Consider the following 19,876-nt stretch of genomic DNA (forward strand, 5'->3'; position numbering starts at 1 on the left):
GCACCAGCAACGGCTCGCACTGCGCAGCCGCACGATGGGCTCTCCTCTCGCGAGACTGCGCGCGGGAGCCCGGCGGCGGCCGTGTCGCAAAACGTCGGGAATCGTGAGTACGGGAAGGGAGCGAGAGGTGTCTGAGGGTGACGATAGGGAGTGGGTATCGGAGAGTAAGAGAGGAATGAGAGGTGCCTGAGGGAGTTGTGGGTGAGGAAGTGGAAGGCAGGAATGATGGTGTGGGTGGTTGGGGAGGTGAGTGAGGGATATCTAAGGTGTGGGTGAGTTGAGTGAGGGATGTCTGGAGAGGTGAGTGAAGATGAAAGTTGGTGGGTTCTCGAGGTGTCGAGGGGAGTGAGGCAGATATCCGGTAGGCGAGGATAGTAAGGGGCTTTGATGTGGGATTGCTGAGAAAAGTAAAAGAGGCTGCCAAGAAGAGTGATGGGTGTCTTGGAAGGGTTGAGGGTGATAGAGGGCATGAGGTTCTGGAGTTGGTTGGTGATGAGAGTAAGAGGGAGGTGGAGAGAGTAAAGCGACCCTATCATATTGAACAAACCTGAGGAAATCTGCAGATGCTGGAAATTCAAACAACAACAACACACAAAATGCTGGTGGAACACAGCAGGCCAGGCAGCATCTATAGGGAGAAGCGCTGTCGACAGTGCTTCTCCCTATAGATGCTGCCTGGCCTGCTGTGTTCCACCAGCATTTTGTGTGTGTTATCATATTGAAAACGGTTGGGGAGAGTAGGTATGTTTAAGATGGTTTGGCAAGTGAAAATGATATGCGGAGAGAAAGGGAGTATGTGGGGGGGGGGGGACACCTGTTCATGTAATCTGGAAAGTGTGACAAGATAATGCAAACCTATTTAGTCTACGAACAGTAAATGAAAAAGTGACAAATTGTGAAGAACTGTAATCTTGAGCACAGTATGGGAGGCAAGAGGTGTTACATCTATTATGCTGTAAGCAATTGATGTAAACAGCTAAAGTGTAATGGTTGGTAGATGCCCCTTCAGGGCAATGTGCACTCTGGAGTTGGAGTGAAAATGAATTTTACAGACAGAAGTGCTAATGAGTTAAATAGTAGAGTGTGAAAGGTCGAAATAAAGGGCTTGCATTTAGTGAAGGATGGGGGATGTTCTATTATTTGCTGGATTATGTGTTACTGATGTCAATAACACATTCAACACTGCATGTGACATGGGACTATTTTAACAGTTGTGCTTTCTAATTGTTACAATCTACATTTGCCTTCAGTTCAAGGACATGAACTGAAGAGTCCATTTCTGTGTTGTATGACTGTATCAGCCAATGTGTATATTTATAGTTTGGTATACACAGCCAGGAGTTACTGCGCACCAAGATAATAATTTTTTTTCTTCACTATATGCACTAATTTGTTCTTAGTGATTAAAACTTGCATCTCAACTTTTTGTTTTCTTCTGCTCTCGATCATCACCCTTCTGTCCTCTCCCTCATAAACTCTCTTAGCCAGACTCAAGGGTAGTTCTCAGATTCATTTAGTTCAGCAGCGAATTACCAGTTTCATTCGTTCAGCACAACATCGTGGTTCCTGCGCAAACCTGTTCTATATTATCAACATATAAAATAAATTTCAAGTAGCAATACTGAGATGTGATGTTGACCAACATGTGGTAGTGTATGGAAATTTGTAGCAAGATATAATGAGCCTTTAGCAAAGAACATCATGTTTTTATGATGAACAATCCAATTGAATGTGCATCCAGTTAAGTACTTTATATTTCTGTGCTCAATTATACTAAGATTAAAATAACAGTTGTAATTTGTAATTTTCACAAATGTTTTCATTAATGGCAGCCATTTTTCAAGTAGTTGGTTTAACCAGTTCAGTGACGGTGAATGGTGTAAATGGGGCTAAGTGGACATAGTAATCCTGACCATTTCTACATCAGATATTCAGGTCTTGACCATAACACATCAGAGCAGAATTGGGCCATTTGACCCATCGAGTCTACTGCACTATTCCATTATCTTCCCTATCTATACCATTCTCCTGCCTTCTCTCATGAACCTCTGACTAATAAACAACTATCAGCATCCACTTTAAATATACCAAATGATGTGGCCTCTACAACTGTCTGTGGCAATGATTATCATGTATTCACTACTCTGGTGAAAGAAATTCTTCCTCATCTCAGTTCTAAAGGGACATTCCCCACCACTATAGGAAACATCCTCTCCATGCCCTCTCTGTCAAGGCTTTTCATTGTTCAATAGGTTTTAATGAGAGCCCCCTCCCCAATTCTTTCAAACTTCAGCCAGTACAGGCCCAGAGCCATCAGATGCTCCTCATAGTTAACCCTTTCATTCCTGAGATCATTCTTGTGAACCTCCTCTAGGCCCTCTCCAATGCCAGCACATCCTTTCTTAGATAAAGGGTCCAAAGCTGCTCGGAATACTATCACAAAGTTACTTATTCAGGTGTTTCTGTTAACTGTTGTCTTTGCATGTTGAGAGGTGAAATAACTTTATGATGTACAGTGCTATCAAAGATTATGGGGCATTAATGCAAAACAGTAGGAGTTATTTTTATATAACTTGGAGGAGCAACAACTCTTATTCTGTCTGGGTAACCTCCAAAGTGAGGGCATGAATATCGATTTCTCCTTCCAGTGAACAAATATCCCTTCCACTCTATTCGCCACTCTGACCTTTCAATTCTTCTCAGCTGCCTACTATTTCCCCCGGGTCCCCTCCTCCTTCCCTTCCTCCTATTGTCCACTTTCCTCTCCTATCAGATTCTTTCTTCTTCTGCCGACCTTGCCTACCTGCTTGACTCTCCTTCCAGCTAGCCTCCTTCCCCTCACTCTCCTCCCACTTTTTTATTCTGGCATCTTCCCCCTTCATTCTCAGTACTGATGAAGGGTTTTGGCCTGAAACATTGACACCATAGGCTCCTCTCCCACTCTCAGACACCTCTCCCCTTTCGTCACCCTCAGACACTCCCATCCACAGACGCTGCCCGGCTTGCTGGGTTCCTCCAGCATTCTGTGTGTGTTGCTTTAAACTTCCAACATCTGCAGACTTAGTTATTTCTATAAGTTGTTACTAAACTCTCAAGCAGGTATTCAGCAAACAGAATGGACAGGGTCTGGTTGAGCAAAAATAGACTGACTCCTGGGTGTTGCTTCTGGTTTGTACAGTTTCTACCCACAACAAACTGACAGCTCTCCTGAGTAGGAGAGGCAAGCACAGGCCAGCGTTATTGTAGAGTTCTCACCCTTCTGCCCATTGTCGGTGTCTGTGATGAAAAATCAAACAAATGAAGTTCCCCTTCTGGAAGCCCATTCGGAGCCATGGACCTGTCCTTCCCATGGCTTCTCGGTCTGAGACCTAGCCACTCAGCTCACTTCAGATGCGATAGCAGAACCCACACCACCTCCACCACAGCTTTCTCACTTGTACAAAGGCTGGGCAATTCCTCCCTCTCAGCAACCAGGGGTTGATAAGCCATTGGAAAGGTCACTAGCATGGCACGTGGGAAGCAAGTTCAAGTTTGATTGTCATTCAACCATACATGAATACCCAATACAGCTACTGAAGGAAAGTGTTGACAGTTTCAGCAGTATCAGTCCGGTGGGTGATTCATCTAAATATTACACCCAACATCTAAATCTTAGCCCTGTTTCTGTTGCCACAGATACAGCCTTACCTGCTGAGTTCTTCCAGCATTTTGATATCTTTTTTTAAAATTTGAGATTTTTAGCACCCACCGTTTTTTTTTACTTTTTCTGATACAACATAATCTGTTTGTTCAATCACATTCTCAGCTAATTTTCAGATTCCTTGACCCTGACCGCTATAGCCGTCCTGCCAAAGGGTTTTGGCCTGGAAAGTTGACTGTACTCTTTTCCTAGACGCTGCCTATCCTGCTGAGTTCCTCCAGCATTTTGTGTGTGTTGCTTGGATTTCCAGCATCTGCAGATTTTCTCTTATTTATAGCTGCCTCCTTTTCTGGTGTTTGCCTTGGACTTGCTCTGCCTTCGCTCCCCGAATCCCAATGGTTGCATGCTCGAGTGGTTTAAAACACAAGTACAGGATGAAGCAATTGGCTGTAGTCTGATTATTGTTTTGTGCCATTTACTGTTGAACTGCCCAGTCCTCCAGACTCACCCTGATTACCTTTGTTCCTTTTCCCTGCCACCATTTGCTCTTCCCCTTTAACCATCACTAAGTCTGAGGAGTTCATGTAATTTTATCATAAATTCAAGAACATTTACAAACTCTGTTTGGAGTGGAAAACCTTCCTGTGTCAGATACACCACATGTTTCTGTGTTACTGTTCTCTCCTCCTAGCTTGGAACACCAATGAGATCTACTCTATGCTTTTTTCTAATGCAAACTCCTACCCCCATACTGACTAATACTGGATGTGACTCCTGCTTCTCTTTCTTTCCGAAATCTCTAGTCTGTCTTCAAATTACTTGAACACCTTCACCCGATTGGGGCCTAATTTTCTGACAGCTCTACATTTGAGCCCTTACTTCCCCCTCACCCCTCACCCTTTCTTGCTACAGTTTGGTTCCTCAGTTTGTCTGAGTGACTGCTAACTAAGTCAGATTGATATTTGTTTTAACAGTGTCTTGGTAAACTACGCCCAGTCCTTCTGTCCTTGCCTCTGACTTTGTTCAACATCTCACACAATTGATCATGCCATTCTCTTGCATTATACTGCTGGGTCAGTGAGAACACATCCACAAAGTCCTACGCTTGCTATTTGTTGCCAGAGCTTCAAATGCAATATTCCTTCACTGTTACCTTTGTGATCTGCTTTACTATCTGACAGCCCCATCAAACAACAGTGCCAGTTTTCCACAACATTGCTTAGCACTTGGTGATTTTGCATTCCTCTTGTACCTCAGTCTCCTTCAGGTAAACATTGATCAAATCGACACTGTGATCACCAGTCCCTGGCACAGACTCTGTTCCCTTGCTACAGTACTCCCTTCTACCTCTTCGACTGTGTCAGACTGAATCTGATCGTTTGCATGGTAGCATTCTCTTTGAATGTGGGATGGACTTCCAGTGCCCGATTATCTCCATCTTAAAACTGCCTACTTTCCCCTCTTGCTTCAGCCCATTTTCTACTGCAGCACATTTTGATGGTGTGGCTGCCTCTCTCTGCAAATGCTACCTGAGCTGGAGAGTATCTGTAGATTGTTGTTTATTTACAGAACAAGTAACTTATTTGCTACTAACGATCCATTTACTGTTTTATTGCTTGCTCAGACGGGACTTGGTTCGAATTGTATTCTGAAGCTGATTCTGTGGTGATGTATGGTAAGTGTTTCATTAGCCTGTCATGTTCTGTAGCTATAATTAAACCTGTACACGATTCACAGAATGGGAGCACAGCTACTCACTGGTTGGAGCTGCTGCCTCATAGTTCTAAGCATCCAAGTTCAATGCTGACCTTCAGTACAGTCTGGTATGGAGTTGGCTTGTTCTCCCTGTAGCAACACGTCTCTGATTTCAGACCACGGGCTAATAATGTTTGATTGAAGACTAAATGGCTACTGTAAATTGCTTGTAGAGTTGATGGGGAAAATCAGGAGTGGGGTAGGTCGAGTTGTTGGGGATATGAGGGGGAACACTGTGTTGTGTAGATGGTGCTTGTCAGGCTGTGCTTGTGTTTCCATGCTGTTTAACCCTCACTATGATGACACATCATTAGGGGAAATTTTTCAGTAATCCATGCTGTTGAGTCTCTCAAAAGCAGAGGTGGTGGTGTATTTCTCATGATCAACTCCTTGTGTACTAATGTGTCAGAGACATCCCAGTTTTGCTAACCAGACCTGGAATATTCTGCAATTAAGTGCCGTCCATTATACCTGCTGCAGGAGATTTCAGCGATTCTTTTCGGTAGCAGTGTACGTTCCACCTCATCAAAGAGACTCTAGATTATCTATCCGATGAAGGCAACCTGCACGAAACAGCACAGCCATTCCCCATCATTTTGGGGGGGAGTTGTTAACCAAGCCGGCTTGAAAAAGTCACTAAATAATTATCATCAATAAGTCACTTTTAGTACCAGAGGAAACAACACATTGGACCACTGTTACACTGAGATCATGAGTGCTTACTGTTCTATTCCACATCTATACTGGAAGGTCTGATCACCTGGCCTTACTTCTACTCCCTGAGTTTAGGCAGAGACTGAAGACTGCAGCACCAGTAGTGAGGTCCAAGAAGGTATGGACAAGGGAAGCACAGGAGCACCTACAGGACTGCTTTGAATTGGTGAACTGGACTGTATTCAGGGATTCATCTTTGAATCTGGATGAGTATGCCCCAGTTGTTACCAGCTTCACTGAAACCTGGATGAGTGTGTGCCTACAAAGACTTGCTGTACAATCCCAAACCAAAAGCTGTGGATGAACCAGGATGTTTGTCATCTGTTGAGGGCTAGATCTGTGGCATTTAAGTCTGGTGAGCCAGGTCTGTACGAGAAAACCAGGTATGACTTGCAGAGGGCCATTTCAAGAGCGAGGATGGAGGTGACATCGGAAGCGCGTCAACTCTGGCGGGGTTTGTAGGACATTACTTCCTACAAAGTGAAACCCAATAGCATGAATGGCAGCGATGCTTCGCTACCAATGAGCTCAATGCCTTCTATGCCCACTTTCAAAAGGAGAATGTAACTACAGCTGGGAAGGTCCCTGCTGCACCCAATGCGATGTGATCTCTTTCTTGGAGATCGAAGTCAGGCTGTCTTTCAAGTGGGTAAACCTTCACAAGGCAGCAAGCCCTGATGGAGTACCTGTTGAGGCTCTGAAAATTTGTGCCAACCAACTGGCGAGTGTATTCAAGGACATTTTCAACCTCTCATTGCTACAGTCGGAAGTTCCCACCTGCTTCAAAAGGGCAAGAGTGCCCAAGAAAAGAAGTGTGAGCTGCCTTGATGACTGTCGTCCAGTAGCACTCACATCTACAGTGATGAAATTCTTTGAGCGGTTGGTCATGGCTAGAATGAAGTCTACTGCAATACTCAAACTTCTACAGATATACTGTAGATATATACAGATATATTACAGATATATTCTGACAGGCTGTATCACTGTCTGGTATGATGGGGTGCGGGGGCTATTGCACAGGATCAAAAGAAACAACAGTAAGTTGTAAAATTAATCAGCTCCATCTTGGATACTAATTTTTGTAATACCCGAGACATCCTCAAGGAGTGGTGGTTCAGAAAGGCAACATCCATTATTAAGGACTCCCATTATACAGGGCATGCCCTCTTTTCATTGTTACTGTTAGGAAGTGGGTATAGAACCCTGTACGCACACACTGCAATTCTGGAAGAGCTTTTTCCCCTTTGCCATCCGAATCCTAAATGGACATTAAACCCATGAACACTCCCTCACTTTTATTATTTCTGTATTTGCATTATTTTTAATTCAACTATTTAATATATATACTTACTGTAATTGATTTACTTTGGTATTGTATTGTACTGCTGCCACTAAGTTAATAAATTTCACGACATATGCCCAAGATATTAAACCTGATTCTGATAATTCTGATGATAGTCATTTTTATTGGCATATCATCATTCATTGGATTTCAGAAAACAAAGTGTGTGATTAAAGGACATTATGTTGCAACATGCAACTTGTGAGATGGTGCCCCCTGTACTTGCATCAAGTGTGGTGTATATTTTGGTTATTGAATGTAGCTGACATCAATAGGTAGCTTGGGGCTGTGTAAGTTTTGCCTCGTCATCTCCCGGCCTCTAATACCATGCTTCATTCTTTTCTTGCAGATGGTGGAGCGGAAGCTGTTGGTGTTGTTCGGTAGCCAGACTGGCACGGCACAGGATGTGGCCGAGCGGATTGGCAGAGAAGGAGTACGGCGCCATTTTGTTTGCAGGGTTTTGCCTTTGGATAGTTACCCAATAGTAAGTACCAGTGAGTGGTGACTGTGCTGACCTTGACTTCAAGTGTTATCAGATATGTGTTTTCTTTTTCTGTTGTTACCTGCAAATACTGACAGTGCCATGGTTTATCAGAGGCATGCCTCCTCAAAAAATAGGTCTGCCTCTGTTTTGTGTGAAGTACTTTGGGACCCTGGGGATGTAGGCCCAGCCACAGAGAATGCATTTTGCCACCTAAAGAAGTCCCAAGAGAGTTACTGTTTCACTGTAGCCTTTTTTTTGTAATGTAGGAAGCACAGTGTTCACATGGTACATAATACATAGCAAACCCCATACACAGCCATGAGCTAATGAAAAAGATAATAATCAAAAATGAAAAAAACATGAATTAAACAACACAAAACTAACCAGGATCAGGCTGCATCTGTGGAGAGAGAAATGGAGTTAATGTTTTAGAATATTGACCTCATCATAGAAGTCTGATTTGTCCTTTTGCTTGTGTGGCATCAAGTGTTGGATTGACCCCAGTTAAGGATTGGGAGTATGGAAGCCATTGACTTTGTTTTCTGCTTGAAGTTCCACTGCCAGCTCAATGGCTTCATCCCTCTCCCTCTACAGAAGTAGTTCTTGTTTGCCCTTCATCTAGGCTCCTAACTACATGTCTGCACCATCGTTAAGCCCCCCAGCTTTCATCTCTGTAAATATTTCCTAACTTTCTACCTTTGTCTCAGGTGAATTTTTGCTGAAATGTTTCTGTTATCTTCAGATGCTCTATAAAAACAGAAATTGCCAAAGACATATCCCACATAAAGCTCTTTGTGGGTCATTGACCTTAAGCATTATCTCTATCTCTATATATCCAGCAACTTCCAACTCCCAGTGCCTGCACTTCATTTGCTTCTCACTCAATATTCCACAACTATCCTGCCATCTTCCAGTACTTGTCAGTTCCACTTCACTATATCGTCAACAACACACACACACTGCTGGAGAAACTCAGCAGGTCCAGCAGCATCTCTGGGAGGGTAGAAAGATTGGCCCCTGAGTTCTTCCAGCAGACTGTACGATGCTTCAGATTTGAGCGTCTGCAGTTCCTCGTGTATCACCAGATGTTCTGTCGTGCCGTAGCACACTAATTGCCATTCATCAGCCCAATGCTTTCTGACCAATTTTATCATAGCATACAGCAGTGGTTGTAATTTAAAATTTTCTCGGTTTAGCCCTACATTTTTTTCTCATCTTCTGCTTGAGCCCAAACCTCTGGCACTCTCTAAACCCTTTCCTTTCTACTTCTGTCTCCTGCTCTAAGGTAAACCCTGATTCAATTACCTTGATCAAGTTTCTTGCTACTTAAAAAAAGTTACCAGTGTATCTCAGTATCATATATATCCTGCTGCTGTCTGTAAGGAGTTTGTATGTACTGTCCATTTCCATGTGAGCTTCCTGCAGGCTTTGCACTTTCCTCACACATCCCAAAGATGTACACATTAGTAGGTTGTCCTGTCCTGTTCGTGTCCTGACGAAGGGTCTCAGCCCAAAATGTCAACAGTGCTTCTCCCTGTAGATGCGGCCTGGCCTGCTGCGTTCCATCAGCATTTTGTGTGTTTTGCACATTAGTAGGTTAATTGGGTGCATGGATGTATTGTAATTGGGTGGTACCGGCTTGCTGGGCCAGGAGGGAACACAGTGCTGTATTCCTAAATAAATGAGTAAAATTTAAAAGAAATTTCTGATCCTGCATCTGGGAGTGCCTGCGGAAGAGTTAAGGGCATTCGATATAAAAATCATTATTAGTTAAGGGCACTCGATATAAAAATCATTATTAGTTAAGGGCACTCGATATAAAAATCATTATTATTGCTTTCAGCAATAGTTTAAATGTAGTAGACAGGGATTGAGGTACAGGTTCACAAAGCCGTGCCATAGTTCTTTTGTATTACAGTCACAGAAAACAGATTGCTTTGCATGTTAGAAACTCTGCTGCTACCCTGTACCTTTTATTCTGATATTCTGACAGCACTTTTCTCTACCCTCTCAGGCTGACCTGATCCAGGAGCCTCTGGTGGTGTTTGTGTGTTCCACCACAGGCCAGGGTGAACCTCCGGACAATATGAAGGTAAAGTATCATCTGCTAAAGTCTCCTCATGCCGATATGCTGTCCCTGTTTTCTTTGGGGGCTAGGAAGCGGATCTCAACAAACATAAAAGTACAGATTTTATTAAAATCCCGCTAATGAAGAATTTACAGTGCTGAAAGTTACTTCATTGTTTGGATAAAATGAAACATGAATAATTTTTGCATAGTGCAGAATGTGAATGGTCTAGAAGGAAGTGTTATGTAGTTACACTGTTGTCCTGATACAATCTGATACAAATGCAGTGCAGGTGAATTGGGTTACAGAGCCGCACAGTACTGTTTCACAGTGTGAGAGAGGGACAAAATCATTCATATCAGCACGAGTGCAATGAGGAACCTGAGTGAAATGTAACAGCAGTGGTGTATTTTTCCAGGCCTCTGTGAACAAGCAAAGAAGCTAAGTGATTTTTGTACCACTGCTTGTTTGACCATGAGGAGCACAAGTTCTCCTCTAAGAGAAAGAGCTTTTGCCTGTTCTTTCTGCCTTCAGTCTTTCCTCAGATGATCTTGGCTTGTTATCCACTGTTGAGCAAAGGTCCTGCTCACTCTCCTGTGTCTTATAGCGTCCCTACTTCTATTCTGGTTCCCCATCTGACCTCTCATGGCTCTGTCACTCCTATCTGACCTTTCTTGGCTTTACCCTAGACTCCTGAACCCTTATTCCCCTAAACCTCTTTTACCTTTATACCCTCAAACCCCTTTTGCCCCTCTTCCCTCAAATCCCTTTTGCCCTTATTCCCTCAAACCCCTTTTGCCCCTCTTCCCTCAAATCCCTCTTACCCTTATCCCCTCAAACCCCTGTCAAGCTCCTACCTGCAGCTGTCAGCCTCATGGTGGTAAGGCAGCAGCTATGAAGTATTTTCCCATTGGTGGACAACCAGACTGTCAGTGTCAAAGGTTCCTTGTTGATCATGCACTCTAACCATTTTTTCTGCATTCCCACATACTTCCCTACAACAGTCATGTACACAGAGTTTGTATAATTATAGTTATATCAAATAGTTCTGTCTAAGTGCTCCCTAAAGTTCTCCCTTCCCTGATAAACGCTGACTCTCATTTTGCCTATAGAAATTCTGGCGGTTTATCTTCCGACGGAATCTTCCTGCTGCCTCTCTCTCCATGGTGAATAGTGCTGTCCTTGGTCTTGGAGATTCTTCCTACCCCAAGTAAGTGGAGTAATGAATCTGCAAGCAGAGGGTTTAATCTGTGATTGTTTCTATGGATCATGATGATGAGTGAGCTAGAGATTTTACAATGTAATTTAATGTCTTTCCTTGCAGCATATTGAATGTTATAGAAATACTGTTGCTCAGTGTTCAGTGATAAATAGTGCACTGGTGGCAACATGTCTAAACAGTTTTATGTGCTCTGTGAATATGGCATGCACGCACAGTGACCCCCTCCACCCTGCCCTGGCTCCATGTGGTCATGTCAAACAATGATTAAGGCCTGCTTTGATGTAACTTGTGCACAGTTTATTGGCTCTGTAGTAGCTGCTGACATGGTGTGCCTTAACTGGATTGCTGAGGTGTGATTTAACATTAATTAAAGGTTGGAATGCGGGGAGTGCAAGACTTGCAACATCTTCAAGCTGGAGTCTCCTTTAATTTATTCAATGATTTTTTTTCTTTTGTGCTGCTACCTTTAGAAGGTATACAATGCATTGGCCTTTATCAATCGTGGGATTGAGTTTAAGAGCCAAGAGGTAATGTTGCAGCTATATAGGACCCTGGTCAGACCCCACTTGCTCAATTCTGGTCGCCTCACTATAGGAAGAACGTGGAAACCTTAGAAAGGGTGCAGAGGAGATTTACAAGGATGTTGCCTGGATTGGGGAGCATGCCTTATGAGAACATGTTGAGGGAACTCGGCCTTTTCTCCTTGGAGCGACGGAGGATGAGAAGCGATCTGATCGAGGTGTATAAGATGATGAGAGGCATTGATCATGTGGATAGTCAGAGGCTTTCTCCCAGGGCTGAGATGGCAAGCACAAGAGGGCACAGTTTTAAGGTGCTCAGAAGCAGGTACAGAGGAGATGTCAGGGGTAAGTTTTTTTACGCAGAGAGTGTTGAGTGCGTAGAATGGGCTGCCAGCAATGATGGTGGAGGCGGATACAATAGGGTCTTTTAAGAGACTCCTGGATAGGTACATGGAGCTGAGAAAAATAGAGGACTATGGGTAAAGCCTGGGGAGTTTTCTATGTTTGTATGTTTTGATTACCTGACTGACTGCCCACAAGCTCCTGTGTAATGAAAGGTCATCAACCTATGTGAGAATCTATAAATTAGAAGCATTTAATTAATCTGATCTGATCTGATTAAAATCTGAAGGCTGCCTTCTCATCTACCACTGATAACCTTTGCCCAATAAGTATCCACCTTAAAAATATTGAAAGATTTTGCTTTCATTGCATTTTCAAGAAGTGGTCTTAAAGATTTGTGACTCACCAAGCAGAAAATTCTCCTCCGCTGTTCTAAATGTATGTTCTATTGTTGCATCAGAATCCACTGACTTGTGCGACTGCAGCTCCAACAGTTTGCTCAGGATCATTGTCATTGTAATTTTCCCCAGTTCCACCCTCCCAGCTCCCAACTTACTGCAATTTCTGGGGTATTACTCGTATTCCGTAAAGTGAAGACTGTTGCAAAACACTTAGTTTTTGGCCCATTTTATCTTATTCTCCCATGGGTTCCCAGTCTTCACATTTTCCAGTTTGGGACACCAGCTCTTGATTTAATATCCAATCTAAAAAATGTATGGGGCCAGTGATGTTCTCCCACAGTTAAACATTGGACTATCAGCCTAGATTACATATTCATGACATGGTCTGATCATAAACAATCTCATCCCTTGCAAAGACACCACTTCTCTTAGAGAATCAGAATCAGATTTAATATCACCGGAATATGGTGTGAAATGTGTTGTCTTTGTGGCAGCTGTACAATGCAATACATAATAGAAAAAAACATGAATGACAGTAAATATATATAACTAAATTAAATAAGTAATGCTGAACTAAAAAAGAGTGAATCTCTGATGCTGTCTTTCCATGAGGGTGATGGAGGCCAAATCATTAAAGATATTTAAGATAAAGAATTATAAATATTTAAAAGATTGAGGAATTGAGATCTATCAGAACTGACACAGAACAGGAGACATAGAACACCCGTGGTAATATAGAATGATGGACAATCTTGAGGGGCTGAGTGGCCCCTCAAGATTTTCTTGTGTTCATTGAAGAGTACTGAAACTAATCCAATCCACTCCTTGCAAATGATCTAATCTTGCCAGCTCTAGTAGTTGCTTTTTTCTTAAGCCAAGTCAAGCTGATACATTCAACTTGGATGTGTGGCTAGAACTGGAGTCTGTGTGTAGCAGTAATACGCAGATACAACTGTGAGTATATGTGCAGCATTTAACATAAGAGAATCTTGAGTGAAAGAGATTTATCAGTTTCATTTGATCATTCCTGATTGATCCAAAATTATTTAGGTTAAATGTTGATAGAAACAGTTTGGCACTTAAAAAGCAGAAAATGCTGAAAATACTCAACCAGTCAGACCTCATCTGTGGGAAGAGAAACGGAATGAATGTGTTCAGTTAGGGACTGTGGATATGAATACATTTAAATGGGCAAGTTTCCAAAATGAAGGCCTTTTGTTTTCATGTTCTTTCTAATTAAAGGTTCAACTTTATTGCCAAGAAGCTGAGTAAGCGCTTGATGCAATTAGGATCCAATAAACTACTACCAGTGGGATTGGGTGATGACCAACATGATCTGGGGTAAGAGAGCTCTCTGCAATTCTCTTGAAAACTTCTCTTGAATGCTTTGGTTGATTAACAGAACCATACAAAATGGTACAAAATTTTGTACATACAAAATGTAGCTTGTGTTGTTTCTCAAACTGACTCAATACTAATCCACTTCTGCTAAGCCCTGATACTGTTCCTTATAGTTCTGTTAGAAGGTAACTGCTTTTATGAGTGTAACTAATGATGCTTGAATGGTTTAAAACCTGTGAGCTTAGCAGTAACCATGTTCAGTACTGGCCTTCCTGTGTTGCAATTGCCTTTCCGTTGTTCACAGGCAAACTTTGCTTTAACGCAGTTGATGGCCACATTTTATAACACTTCCTTGTGGTTTTTTGAGGGGTCTTTTACTCTCTGGACAATTTGTTGTCTGGATGTGGAATACAAGCACAGCTGCCTACGTACAATATGGAAACGAGTTCTGTAAATGTCAAGCTACTTCTAAGGTAGAGAAGGTGCAATAATAGAGCTAGCTTGGTTCTTCAGAAATGTGGAATTTGGCAACAGTTTTTATTTCTGCAGGAGCCTTTCTGCAGTGTTGTCTATATCATACAGATATACCACTGATCTCAAAACAAGGAATGTGTAGGTTATTGACAAATAACAAAGTTAATACACTGTATGTCATCTTCTCCATATTTGATCTTGGACCTCCTAGCTAATGATATCATACTTCATCTGACCTTTAGCCTATAATCTACGTTCAAATTTCACACCTTGGCCAAGTTTGCTGCTGGTTAATATCAAAGCAGTCATTATTACATGTGAATCATCTGAAATTGTTATTATACTCACAAACTATTTATATTGCAGGCTACTTACTGACTGCGGGTTCCAGCTGCTATACATTATTGTCCATGTATTTTGTGTTTTCTGATGGAATTGTCACATCATCTGCCACTAATATATAAAATAGTTTTCTTCTGAGAGATGCTTCAGAACTAATGTGAATGCTCTTTCCCATCCAGACCAGATGCTGTAATTGATCCATGGCTAAAAGAATTCTGGGATCATGCTTTAAGAATCTATCCTCTTCCGCCAGGGTTAACCATGCTTGGTGATGATGTCATGTAAGTACAGAACAGCAAGCAACTCGGGAGGGAGGCATGTGCCTTAGTTGTAGGTATCTCTGTTACAAAGTAAAATAGGTTCCGAATGGAGGAGTGAATGATTGGACCAAGAATCTCACACTGGGCAAGATGGATTGTGGTTATGTAGAACTAGCCATTATTGCCCTGTAGATGTGGGTAAAGGAGACCTTGACATCTGCTGCACATCTGATCTGTTGGACAGTAAGCACTGGTTCTGACACAGTGGTTTATCTTGCACTCTGTTGGACACCATGGGATGCTTCAAAAACACCTCCTGTGGATTCTCAGATTTTTACTATCTTGGCTTGGGATAATGGATTTCTGGGAGCTATCGTTCATACTTTCAATCAAATTCATTTTGATACAGATGTGCAAGGTGATACATTTGGGAGGAGAAAAATCTGATTTCTTCGGTTAGCAAGAGTGTGAATAGGGTCTCCCTTAACTTAATTTTCATCTCCACCAATAAGTGTGAGAAATTCATGGTCTTTGGCATTGGGATTTAGCCTGCTGTTTCCTCCTTCCCTTTGATCCACCTCGCTTTAGCTCAGGACCCTATTCTCACCCAGCAATGACAATTCAAGTTCTTTTCTTGGTTCCAATATGTAAGCTGGTTCTCTATCTCACTCTGCTTTGTGCTTGCCATCACCACCAGTTTCTGATATACCTTTCACCTCTCAATCCTTGCAAATTGCTGCCCCATCACCAGTCCAAAAACATTGCAGATGGTCAAGTTCCCCAGATCCATGCTTATCTTTGTCAGAATATTGAATCCCTCCAATTAGGTTTCTAACTCTTTACAGTGCTGAAACTTCTCCTGTCATTCTCAGCAGTCTGTTTGAATGGGTTGAGGGAATCCAACTCTCCTTGTCCTTTCTAATATGTCTGCAGCCTTTGAATGCATCTTTCTCCTCCTGTATATCTCCAACTAGAGAAAAATACACACCCCCGGTTCCACTTGTAGCTCTCCAGTTACAGCATGAGTATCATCATCAAAGCTGCTGGAGCTACCCTTGGTTTTCCTCAAGGTTCAGTCCACAGCTCCCTCCTGTTTCAAAATTCCCAGCTGCTCTCTGGCACTGTCATCTGAAAACACTGCATTTGTTTTTGTATGAATGCTCTAAAATCATCCAGTTTTATTTTTAAATCTCCACCTTCTCTACTGACAACTCGTGTGTTGACAATAGCTGACATAATTTTACAACCTCTATCTCTGCTGATTCATTGTGAGTCAATGATAAACAATTTCATTTCACTAACCTGACTCCCAGTCCAAAATCTTTCTGAATTGCAAGACTTTTTTTTGCCTGATGTGCAGTTCTGGATGTTTAGAAATGCCTTCCAACAAAATATTGTGAACACTAAGCCTTCAGTCTCTGTCACAAATTTAATTTGTATCCAGCAATTTCATCTCTCTGCCTGACATTGAATCCGTCCTGGTGTCACATTTTACCCAGAGGTGAGCCGTGAACTAGTACTATTGAAAACCAATCTCTTGTTTGTGTTAGCTTGAGATGAATATTTTGCAAGTGCCATCTCCCTCATTCTACTGTATGTCGTCTTCTAAAACTCTGCTGCCTGCGTCTTAACTCACACCAAAACCTGTTCACCCTGCTCCATTCTTGCTAACCTACAGTGCTTCCTGGTTAAGCAATACTTTGATTTTAAAATTGCAGCTCTTGTTTTGAAATCATTCATAGGAAGCTGCACTCCCCGTCTCCAACTTATTCTCCAGCTCTAGCATTTACCAAGTCATTCCTGCTTCCCAGGTCTGGGCTCTTGATTTTCTATTTAATGATGTCACCTTTGGTATTGTGCCCCAATCTTTTCCCTTTTTCATTCCTCATCATTAATAGTGCATTAAAGCTAGTGCCGCACTCACTTAACATTTTCCCCAGTCTAAAGAAAACTATCCATCACCACTCTTTTCACTGCTCTGTTTCTTGTTACGTAACCACCTGGGCTGTTACAGCCTTCTTTTCCCACACCTTTCAATCTAGATGACAGATTATGAAGCACGTTTTGGAATTCCAAAGCTACCACATAAATGCAATTCCATTTTTCACAAAAACCTTTACCAAGTTAGTTAAACTTAATGTGCTTTTAACTAATTTATGTTGGCTTCTTCTAATCAATCCATGCTTGTCCAAGTGAGAGCTTGATGACAAAATCCAGGGTAACGTTTGAGTGAAACCCACACATAAGCCATCAAAAGTGAACATAAAAGATAGCACAGCACTAATCTGAATGGGGATTTCTCCTCAAAAATATCATATAGAAATAGGACTTTCAGATAGTCCATCAACCACCCATTTTACACTAATCATATAGTAATATTATAATTATTCTTCCCAAAGCCCTGATAACTCCCCCAGATTCTACCCTAGGGGTGGCATGGTACAGTACAGTTCAGGCGACCTGGATTCAATTCCTGCCACTGTCTGTAAAGAGATTTTACTTTCTCCCTGTGAACGTGTGGATTTCCTCCCACAGTCCAAAGGCGTACTGGTCAATTGATCATTGTAAATTGTTCTGTGATTGGGCCAGGATTAAATTGGGGGATTGCAGGGCACCATGGCTTGAAGGACCAGATGGGCCTGTTCTGTTCTGTATCTCAATAAATAACAAACAAACACAAGAAGCAATTGACAATGACCAATCAACCTAGTAACCTACACACTTCTGGGATGTGGGCGAAAACTGGAGTTTAAGGGTAAATTCAAAGAAGGTATGCGTGGCAGAAGATGGTGGGTGCCTGAAATATATTGCCTGGGGTGGTGCTGGAGGCAAATATGATAGAGAATTTCAAGAGGCTGTTGGATAGACATGTGAACATGCAGGAAATCAGTGGATATGGACATTGTGTAGGCAGAAGGGATTAGTTCCATTGGGCATTTGATTACTTACTTTTTTGATTTAGCACAACGTTGAAGGCTGAAGACCCTGTTCCTGTGCTATACTGTTCAATGTTGTAAGTCTCTGGAGTAGGGTTTGAACCCGGTGATGTTTGTCTCAGGGATGAGCACTGAATTTGTTCAGCCATTATACTGCAGACTGACGTATCAAACTGCACAAATGACAGTTTTCAGCAGATTGTTTCAGTGATTGCCAGTATTGGTGAGATTCACTCTGTTGGTTCTAATGAACAATACTACAAATGCTGTAAATATCTAATGGCCACAGGAAACTATGGAAAGAGCAGATGAGGCAACATCTGTAGAATGAAATTATTAATATTTCGGGTCAGTGACATTTGCCTAGATTGAAAAGTTCCAGCACTTCTGCTTTCAATTTCTTGGCAATATGGACACTCTATGTTTCAGATCCAAAAGCTTTCTGAATGTGACAAACTTCATCTGATTCCATGTGTAGATTGCCATCAAAGTACCGCTTTCAGTTTGAGGAGGATGCCACCAATGGCATATTAGTGGGACCTTTTGACACCGACAGACAAATTCCTGGTCCGCCCTCACAGCTCCACCCATTCCCTGCCCGGATGATCGCCAACAAAAGGGTCACAGATGATAACCACTTCCAGGATGTGCGACTGATCACCTTTGATATCACTGGCTCCAGCATCGAGTAAGAAATGTCTGAATCTGTAATTTAAATTTCAAATAGCCTACTATGATTAAACTGTGCAGAGACCCCAGCATCAGACCTCTCTATCTTGTCAGTAATGTCTTTGTGGGGTGGCTGATGAATATTCATTCTCCCAGTTAATCAGACGAGTTACCCAATCCTATCCCTATTGCTTTCCATCTTCCCATTTTGCCAATTGTGGGTGAGAACTCACCTACCTCTGATCCACTTGTGATCAGAAATGCAGATTTGCATTTAATTTTTAATTTTTATTATGTCAGAACATGCCAATGAAAAGCTTTTGAAGTGTAGTGAAGCTTTTGCAGTGGTGGCTAATTTAAAGTAAAAAAAACAAGATCCCTGATGTGAAGTCCTGATACTATCTTCCATCCTTTGGGATTTCTAGTTTCATGGCTGTCTCTGCAAAGAGTAAGAATTTCACCTTGTATACCGTGTACATTCTCTGATATTAAATTGAACCATTCAGTGTGGTAAATAGCCAGATCATCTATTAATCATATTTGATGGACAAATATTGGCCAAAGCACAAGGAAAACTCGTATGCTTTTCACATGGTATGATATCAACTTCTGAAAGAAAGTAGTTCCAAGAGCGCAGCATCTCTCAGTACTGCACTGAACTTTCAGTGTTCAGAAAATCCTACTGAGAAATTTGTACTCACAGTCTATAAAAATGATAATGGAATCAATGATTCACGTGGAGGCAAGAGACTGCAGGTGCTGGAATCTGGAACAACAAAAACTTTTGCTGGAAGAACTCAGCAGGTCAGTCAGTATTTGTGGGAGGAAAAGAGTTCTTGACATTTCAGGTCAAAACCATAAAGGAATTGCCAGTGTTTTAGGTCATGTTGGCAGGGTTTTGATCTGAAACGTTGACAGTTCCTTTCCTCCCACAGATACTTTTCGACACACGTAGTTTCTCCAGCCAATTGTTTGTTGCTGAATGATTCACACATTTCCTGAAATTTCTGTATATTTAAAGCTCAGTTGGTGACAGTGATTTTTGTACCATATACTTATGGGTAAATACAAGGTTTTGTTTGAGGGGATCTGCTCATGGAAATGTAAATGAGGCACTATAGAAAGAGGCCATTCAGTCCATAGTACACATGCTGTCTTTCAATGATAGTTCAACAGCTCTGAACTTCACCCAGCCATCATCAAAATCTTCCCCTTCAAGCAACTGTCTCATTCTGGTTCCTATAAATCTGAATCTACTATAGCTTCAAGCATTTCAATTCAGGTTATAACAATTTATGATATAAAATAAAACTGCTCTTTACTTCACCTCAGGTTCATTTGGAAATTACCCCTCATGTGTGGCCT

At 42.0% G+C, this 19,876-nt stretch overlaps 1 protein-coding gene across 3 annotated transcripts in view; it reads left to right on the plus strand.

Annotated features, from left to right (window-relative positions):
• Positions 1 to 32: 32 nt before the first annotated feature.
• The window catches only part of ndor1 (NADPH dependent diflavin oxidoreductase 1), a 46,802-nt gene continuing 26,958 nt past the window's right edge, over positions 33 to 19,876 (plus strand). Inside the window, exons 1-8 of one of the 3 annotated variants that reach the window (XM_059994391.1) lie at positions 33 to 103; positions 5,265 to 5,315; positions 7,801 to 7,935; positions 9,950 to 10,027; positions 11,116 to 11,213; positions 13,732 to 13,830; positions 14,826 to 14,927; positions 18,321 to 18,530. In XM_059994391.1, coding sequence (XP_059850374.1) covers positions 5,313 to 5,315; positions 7,801 to 7,935; positions 9,950 to 10,027; positions 11,116 to 11,213; positions 13,732 to 13,830; positions 14,826 to 14,927; positions 18,321 to 18,530 — 725 coding nt within the window. In that variant the 5' untranslated portion in view covers positions 33 to 103; positions 5,265 to 5,312. Of the gene's footprint in view, positions 104 to 820; positions 956 to 1,721; positions 1,741 to 5,264; positions 5,316 to 7,800; positions 7,936 to 9,949; positions 10,028 to 11,115; positions 11,214 to 13,731; positions 13,831 to 14,825; positions 14,928 to 18,320; positions 18,531 to 19,876 lie in introns of those variants that run through there. The other 2 variants (XM_059994392.1, XM_059994393.1) reach the window with 2 other exon arrangements.

Source organism: Hypanus sabinus, chromosome 18 (assembly GCF_030144855.1).
Source record: "Hypanus sabinus isolate sHypSab1 chromosome 18, sHypSab1.hap1, whole genome shotgun sequence".
NCBI lineage: Eukaryota > Metazoa > Chordata > Chondrichthyes > Myliobatiformes > Dasyatidae > Hypanus > Hypanus sabinus.